Below are 8,245 nucleotides of genomic sequence, written 5' to 3' on the forward strand. Positions count from 1 at the left end.
TGGAGACCTCATAGTAGCCTTCCAGTATCTGTAGGAGACCTGTAAGGATGCTGGGGAGGGACTCTTCATTAGGGACTGTAGTGGTAGGACAAGGGGTAATGGCTTCAAACTTCAACAGGGGAACTTTAGGTTAGATATAAGGAAGAAGTTCTTCACAGTGAGGGTGGTGAGGCACTGGAATAGGGTGTTCAAAGAAGTGGTAAATGCTCCACCCCTGGCAGTGTTCAAGGCCAGGTTGGACAGAGCCTTGGGTGACATGGTTTAGTGTGTGGTGTCCCTGCTCATGGCAAGGGGGTTGGAACTAGATGATCTTAAGGTCCTTTCCAACCCCACCTATTCTATGATTCTGTATCCCCTTATGTTGCAATTGCAAATTTACCTAAGGTAGGAAGTATCTTTTTGTTCTTTTTTATACTGAGTATTCTATTAATGAGATCTAGAAAATGTCTGAAGCTCCTAGGCTTTGCAAAAGTATAAACGAACAAATAATCTGTTATTCACTGCCATTTTATACCTTAAGATATTTTACAAGATCAGTTCCAAGTGCATGAGCTCCAGACTCAGTTTTCTGACAGTACTGAAAAAAATTATGCAAGTGCTGGTCCTGTCAAAGACAAAAAGAACAATAAATCAAACAATATCCAACAATGCTATCCATAATCCAAAGCAGAACACATTAAAAATATTTATATGTAGAAATCCACATAGGTGTCCACAGATTCAATTTCAAAAATAGCTGAAGTTCACTGTTCCAAAGACTAATGTAGTCTACATGTAATGTTAATTTTTTTCACGCACGTAAGACATTTCCAGTAATTTCTGAATACAAAACACCACCTATATTTGCTTCAAACCAACTAACATGCAGAAAATATCGTACTTAATATTCATTATTCCAACCAATCATAACATATTTTATGAGTAGCTATAACAAGACTCATTGCTTTGTAGACGTGCCAGTAGATAGCTTTCGGACAGCTATGACTTCTCATCTAACAGCAAAATTCAGATTGAAATGGATGAGAATGCTAGACAAAAGGCTCACATTTTTAATAGCTTCCATGTAAGATCTGCTGCTCTTCACAGCTGATGTAAGAGATACCATGGAGAATATCCAAGAGACAAAGAAGAGATCAACATACTGACTTTAAGAATCTTTCCAAATATTGTATATACATACAACAAACAAATTATTCCCAAAACATTCTCTAATTTAATTTGTTTCATAACTCACCTGTGTATACACAGTTGACACCAGATGAGCGGATATTTTCAACAGTTGTTTGCCTCCATCTACCCATTTAATTTCAGGACCAGAATGCTGCACAAACATATGCACAGGAAATGTAAAACAATGGAGCAGTATACTAGAGTAAACCAATTTGTTTATAGTACACAAACAACAATTTTTATTTTTTTCTTAAACAAGTTGAAGAAATGTGTGCAATGAATAAAGTCATAAAAAAAGGAAAATTATGCAGGCAATATTATCAAAAGCATTTATGAAGCTTAAAATGTTTTTCTGTAAGTCCCACAGTAGTTTTCTCACTGGCTAACAAAACTGCTTTTCTATAAGTCACAGATTTCATGTTTCACCTACAACTGCAAAGAAACTTCTGACTAGACAGAAGTATCTACTGGTTTTCTTAGAAAAAAAAATTAAGGATTTCCACAGATACTGATAGAGTTTAAACCTTAACAGAGGTTACCAACAGGTAGCAGCCAGTGCTTCCTTCCCATCCCATATCCAAAGAACTGAGAATGGGAACACTCAGCTGTCTATCCTGACCAGTTAGGGAGAGATTTTACTGCTAGATCTACAACTAGTCATATTGGTCCTAACATTCTACCCATGGGCATGAGCAGAGACAAACAGCAGAGGTATAGAGAATAGACCTAGCAATGTGAAAAGATGAAAGATGTGAAGGACACAATGGTTGGAAAGCTTACAGCAGAGTTTAAAAAAGAAACGGTGGTAGAACAGGAGGAGAACAGCACCTCTTGCCATTGATTTTAGGCCTCTTCCTCCAAAATGAGTCAATTTCATCTCTGCGTTTCATTCTCTCAGTCAAATCCCCTATCGCATTTTACATTTTATATCCTCCTTGGTATCATTTTTATTACTACAACTTTGCAAGCTTTCTGCTTTGAAAAGTACAACCATAAATTTTACTTGTGAAGTATAAAGATCACAAAAATCAAGATGTGAGAATAAGACTTTTTCAGGAATAAAGGACTTACTGAAAGGAGACAGCATGAAATGCTAAAAAAAATTTAGTACAGGACTTCACATTATTTGCGTATCTTCATAAACTCAAAATAATTTAATACAGTTTAAAATTACTGTAACTTCTAGTTAATTATTACTAGAAAAAATTAAACATTTCCCAAGCACATCAGTGAAATAATAACAGAAATAAGTACTTAAACAATTTAAATGAAAAACTGTATTTGGATAGGTTGATTCAAATTCTTGTAAAAGTCAGAATTTAATTGTCATTTTTGTCTCCCATTTCTGCATGTGTTTGCTTGTTTCCTTTAAATCAGATGTCAGTTTTGCAATGAACTCCATTTCAACTATAAAAGAAAAAAATTTCTACTAAAAAATCACTTAAAATCTTATCAGAATGGGAAATTACATCGAAGCCTTCTCTCCACACCCTTCTCTTTTTAAGTATTAGAGGAATTTTATATAACATACCTTTCCGACCCCCACTTCTTGATAATTAAGATAGCCTGATGGAAGATTTGCTGAGACTGGGATGTTTTGTTCATTGGTCACCACCCTTCCATCCTTTATTAGAGGGAGCCAAGAATACCCAACTACAGAACATGAAAGGCAAGTAGTTTTAAGTGCGGTATGAATCTGGACATAAACCCTTACAAAAATCTTACTTCTGATATGTAATTCAGAAACCAGAAAACGTTACAGTAAAGGTCAAGTGATTTGAACTTAAACAACTGGAAATCATTAAAAAGGCAAATAAATGGTCAGCAAGCTCAAAAAAAAACCCCATACATTTGATAAACATTCTAAACCAACATTTGAAACATTTGAATTGAAATAAATACTTAATGAAATCTTTTAGTCAGTATAATGTACTTAGAAAGCATTATCTGAATCACAAAAATCACAGGTTACTCTATAAGCATACCTCAAAATCTCCCCAGTAATTACAGAAAGTAAATCATTAGTGTACGAACCTTGTGTTTCAACAACATCTTTCTTCTTTGTACTCCCTTTGGTTGAATTATCACAGCTGACATGGTAAAAGGTGAACAACAAATGGTGTTTTTCATGTAACTGAGTGGGCAATTCTATTTTAATCTGAAAGGCAAAGAATCACAAACTTCGTAGAACTCTCCAGCTAGAGCAGTGACATGCTTTACTGATTGCATACTTAAAAAGCAATTCCAGGTTATGTGTTATTTGAAGCAAGATCAAGAATCATACACACAAAACCTACAAACATGTACTTGTGAAAGGGGGAGCTGATTTAACTGAAATCATTATCATGAACTTTGCAATCTTCAAATCTTTTACTGTATTTTTGAAACATACATAATACCTAAACCAGTAAAAGTTACCTCAGAAAGGTAGCTTACCTCATCATAAAACTCTGGATTTTGATGGTGATGCAGAACAGCAGCAAACGCACTTCTAGTAAATACTGGTCCACCTGGCCTACCATAGATACACTAATAATAGAAAAAAAAAAGAACAAAAAAAGCCCTGTGAACCTTTTTCACTCTCAGCTTAGAATCTGTTTCACCTAGAATTTGTAATATTTTAACCTTCTGTTTATAGAAGCATAAAATGGTTTGGGTTGGAAAGGACCTTAAGATCATCTAGTTCCAACCCCCCTGCCATGAGCAGGGACACCTCACACTAAACTATGTCACCCCATACTTTGTCCAACCTGGCCTTGAACACCGCCAGGGTTGGAGCATTTGCCACTTCTTTGGGCAACCCGTGCCAGTGCCTCACCACCCTCACAGTAAAGAACTTCTTCCTTATATCTAACCTAAATTTCCCCTGTTTAGGTTTGAACCCATCACTCCTTGTCCTATCACTACAGTCCCTGACGAAGAGTCCCTCCCCAGAATCCTTATAGGCCCCCTTCAGATATAGGAAAAACATTTAACTTGGTTCCTTTGTACAGTCAAGGGCTTACATGATCTGTGGACTGCCTGCTGTGCAGTAATGCTGACACTGTGATTTCACCTCACGATTCCTATATATTTTTCTATTTCTTTTCTTCCAGGCACCTATTCTACACTGTGGTAGCTCATAAACAAACACAGAGCTTGGCTCTGCAGTTGATCTGAAGCTTTACTACTTTAGCTTAAAGAATTCCTCCTGTGGAGTAAGCATAAGCCACCCTTGTTTGCGACAAGTTTATTTTTGGAATTTTTGTTGATATAAGGAAATTAAACGCTCTGAGGGTTCTTTAGTAATCTGTCATATCAAAAGCAAGCAAGTTATCTAGAAGTTAATCTTATGCCAAATGCAAAAGGAGGACAGAAAGCCACCATCCCAAACTAGATAAATTAATCCAACACTATCATGTTACTTAGCTAACTGTTCACTATTTTTTCAGTCACAAAAATCAAAAGACTAACCTTTAAAGGCAAAGAATCCTCTTCATCAGAATCCTTGAACTCAATGCATACTGCAATATTTCTAGCCTAAAGCAGTATTTAAAAACAAGACCCCGAACAGTTAATTATATGGCTTATCACAGAAATATAAACAATCTTAACCAAGCCTGAGAAACAAGAACATACAGTTGTTCTGTACTCACCTTTGCAAAAGACTTTTGACTGTCATATTTCAAGTACTTCGGATAAACATAAAGATGATTGTTGTAGATGGTGAAAGGCTGAGTATGTTTAGGTATACAGGGAACAAATTCCTCTATTTCAAAAGTTATTAATGTCTTGGTACTGCTTTCAAACTGTTTCATGGGAATGTATGATGAGTTAACATAATCTGAAAATACATAAAAATCCAATAAAAAAAATGAAGAGAAAAAGCCTGAATGTCCATTTAACAGTGTTTATTAATACTTACTTGGAAAATCTGGTGACACATTATCAATTGTAACATCCAGATTTCCTAAAATAACAGGAAGTTTGGCCATCTTTTCAGGTCTATAGGAAGGAAAAAAACCCGAAAGTCAGGCCAAATGCAAAACTATCAGATGCCAGAGAAAAGAGAAATAGGAAACAGAAGCAAAAGTAATATCCTGAAATAGGAATATGAGAGGAAAGGTAGTTTGGGGGTGGATGACTGATCTGGCCTGGCTTTTTGCCTAGATTCACAGCTTTTCTTCTCCTTCAAACTATTTAGAAAAAAAAAAAAAAAAAGGAGGGGTAAAAAAAGGGTAAGGCTTTGTTAAGAAGTGTGGAAAAGGTTAAGAAAAAGCATCATGTTTTTCTTTAAATTAAAATGTAAATTAAAATGGAAAACTTTGTTAAAGGTAAGTATGTTAGCATGTAATAACTCTCTAAAATTTGAAGCAAAGAGGGGACCTATAAATTAAGCTTTTTAAATCTCAATGGCCAGTGATAAGCATTTATGGTAATAGGGTAAACTCAGGAAAAGAGCAGAAGGGGAGAGAAAGCAGAAAGTTAACAAAATGTATCTACCTCATTCTTTTTCTAAAGTAGTAACTCACCCTGAAAAATATTTACTATTAACCAGCCTTCAATGACGTTTCTTAGATGTTATCATGAAGCTAATTCAGAAGTATGATGTGAAGTAGGAGTATTTTCCATGTTAAAACATCTGTACAGAACCTTTTCTTAGTAATGATAGTCAGCAGCATGATTTTTTTTAATTATTACAGAAGAAGTGCATGTAATATTTTCCTAAAATGCAATCTCATGCTGTGAAGCAAACAACTTTTTCTGGTTGGAGTCTGGATTCTAATTTCAACAGCTAAGCCTTAGACATTACAATCTATTACTAAAATTTCGGTGAAGTACTGTACACGATTCCACAAGCAGGATGCTGAAATAACCAAAAGCATTTCCTTAATTCACAAAGCAAAATGATGTTGCAAGCTAATTTACTATACTAGTTTCAGTTTCAGTAATACTGTTTATGGCAAGGAGTATCAGTACACAGCAATTTCAATGCTGTGTAAACTTCAATGAAAATTTAACCAGCTTGCTAAAATGGAACTAATATACCTACTACAGACCTCATCCCCTTAACAGATTTGGTCAGCAAGAATAAAATAAACTACAGCCAAGGCCTTTTGTGATTAGCAATTATTCATATTAATAAAACTCCAGCTAATGGTACCATAACAGAATTGGAAATGTCTTTGCAAAGTAGCAAAGGTTGCTCTATAATTTTATATTCTATTTACTAAGAAAGGGTATTAAAACTATTTTATAAGGTCATCTGTCAGTAGGAGATTTTTAAGCCTTGCACACAAACTACTGCAGTCTTTAGGAATACTTTGTAAAAAAGAATGACCAATGTTATTTAGGCATCCTGAGCCACACGCAATCCCAAGGAACGTGGACTGGATACTGGCTTGAATCCCTTTCCCTGAGAACTAGTGGTTTCAGTCCAAGGTCAGTGAACATACGATTTATGCTCATACTTGTTTTCCTTTGAGAATCAGAGGAGTGTATTGTGCAAGCATAACTCCTAACAGAGCTACTTCAGGATATGATGCTTATTACATGTTTGTTAGACATGGCATAATACTTCAGTCCTGCTTGCAGCACCCAAACACTGCAAAGGAAAGATCTGGAACTTGTATGAAGGTCTTGATAATATTTACATATCTTCTATATTTGAAGTGAAAAACAAATCCATCCATCAAAACATTAGATGGTCCAATTCAAGACCATAACAAAAAAGGTGGGGCTTGGGGTGGGTGGGTTGTTAGAGGTTTGGGTTTTAAAGTGGGAAGATTAGACTTACTTCCTGAAATCTGCTAACAATTTCAGCATGTCTTCATTTGAAAGTTTATTACTGTCTTGTCTGAAGAGAGGAGAAAACCTTGCATTTTTGTCCAGGGTTCCTGAGGCATCTTTAAAGAGTGTCCTAAAAGTCAAAATCTTGCTTTCAGCTGAGTTTACAAAAGTGTTGAAATTAACTTCAGAAAATTTCTTTACTACAAATTAGAACATACTGCACCACCCTTCATATTAGGCATTTAGCACTCTTGTCATTGTAGGTGAGTTTGAACATACAAATAGCTTGGTATAACAAATCAAGTGTGAACCATTTCATTCATAGCAAAATACAAATATTAACAATAGAAAACAGTTGGCAATATTCAATTGCTTGAATAGAACATAATGAATACTTGTAACTTTTTTTCCCTACTACAAAGCTGAAGTGAAAGTTTGATTGTCAGAAATCTTCAGTTAATTGAAAGTAAAACAAGAAATAATGTAAACAGCACACGAAGTTTTACAAGAAGCAGAAAATAAAGAAAGGAAAGAATACAGCTTGGCAAGACCTGTGCTTACCTGGCTGCCCAGGCAAAAGGCATTCTATATTGACCTAATCTCTGGCATGCCTGCTTAGCATTCTTCAAAACTTTCTGTGCGACCTGCAAGTGACATAAAAAATAGCCACATTTTAAAAGCTACGTTTTTTGCACCACTAGTACACAAGAAAAAAACCATGTGTTGACACTGGTATGAATTGGAAAAATCTTCTTCAGAAGATTAGCCCTAGCTATCTGAGTAAAGAAATGAAAATACCTCTTAACGAGTCATTTCAGGTTAAGCAGGACCTGCTGATTTCACAGCATTTCATGGGTGAAAACAAAAACCCATCTAACACTCCCCAATAATACATATTTAATTAAGCAAGAAAAAAAACATTATACACAAACCCCATAAAAAGGCTAGAGCAAAATTCAACTGGTTTTTAAGATAACATTGTGACTCCAGATAAAAATGCTCCACCCCCGACCCTTGCTCTCCTATTCACTACCCACTCCATGTACCAGAACACATTCCTGCAGGATAAATAGTAAAATACTCTGCAATACTTGCATTACAAGTACATACAGAATATAGGGAGGAGTTGTATGAAGATCACATAGCCAATTCCATGCATAGACATTGCAACATCGTTTTCAGTAAAACTAATTTTTTTGTTTTGTTAACTTTCAAGTGAACAAACAATTCCATTACATAGAACCAACATGTGTAACAACTAGAGCTCGAAACCCACTAGTGTGAGATGTTCAACACAAGAGCTGAA

General features: G+C 35.4%; 1 protein-coding gene across 1 annotated transcript in view; it reads right to left on the reverse strand.

The window, feature by feature from the left end:
- Window positions 1-514: 514 nt before the first annotated feature.
- LOC104405615 (dedicator of cytokinesis protein 9-like) overlaps window positions 515-8,245 on the reverse strand; it is a gene marked incomplete at its 3' end in the record, with an annotated part of 38,135 nt that continues 30,404 nt past the window's right edge. The window contains exons 14-23 of the mRNA XM_010014403.1: window positions 7,501-7,583; window positions 6,947-7,069; window positions 5,075-5,154; window positions 4,806-4,993; window positions 4,624-4,689; window positions 3,607-3,699; window positions 3,205-3,328; window positions 2,702-2,823; window positions 1,235-1,321; window positions 515-604 (exon numbers count right to left, since the gene is read on the reverse strand). Coding sequence (XP_010012705.1) covers window positions 515-604; window positions 1,235-1,321; window positions 2,702-2,823; window positions 3,205-3,328; window positions 3,607-3,699; window positions 4,624-4,689; window positions 4,806-4,993; window positions 5,075-5,154; window positions 6,947-7,069; window positions 7,501-7,583 — 1,056 coding nt within the window. The remainder of the gene's footprint in view (window positions 605-1,234; window positions 1,322-2,701; window positions 2,824-3,204; window positions 3,329-3,606; window positions 3,700-4,623; window positions 4,690-4,805; window positions 4,994-5,074; window positions 5,155-6,946; window positions 7,070-7,500; window positions 7,584-8,245) is intronic.

This window comes from Nestor notabilis, unplaced genomic scaffold, assembly GCF_000696875.1.
Source record: "Nestor notabilis isolate BGI_N333 unplaced genomic scaffold, ASM69687v1 scaffold3280, whole genome shotgun sequence".
In the NCBI taxonomy this organism is placed as follows: Eukaryota; Metazoa; Chordata; class Aves; order Psittaciformes; family Psittacidae; genus Nestor; species Nestor notabilis.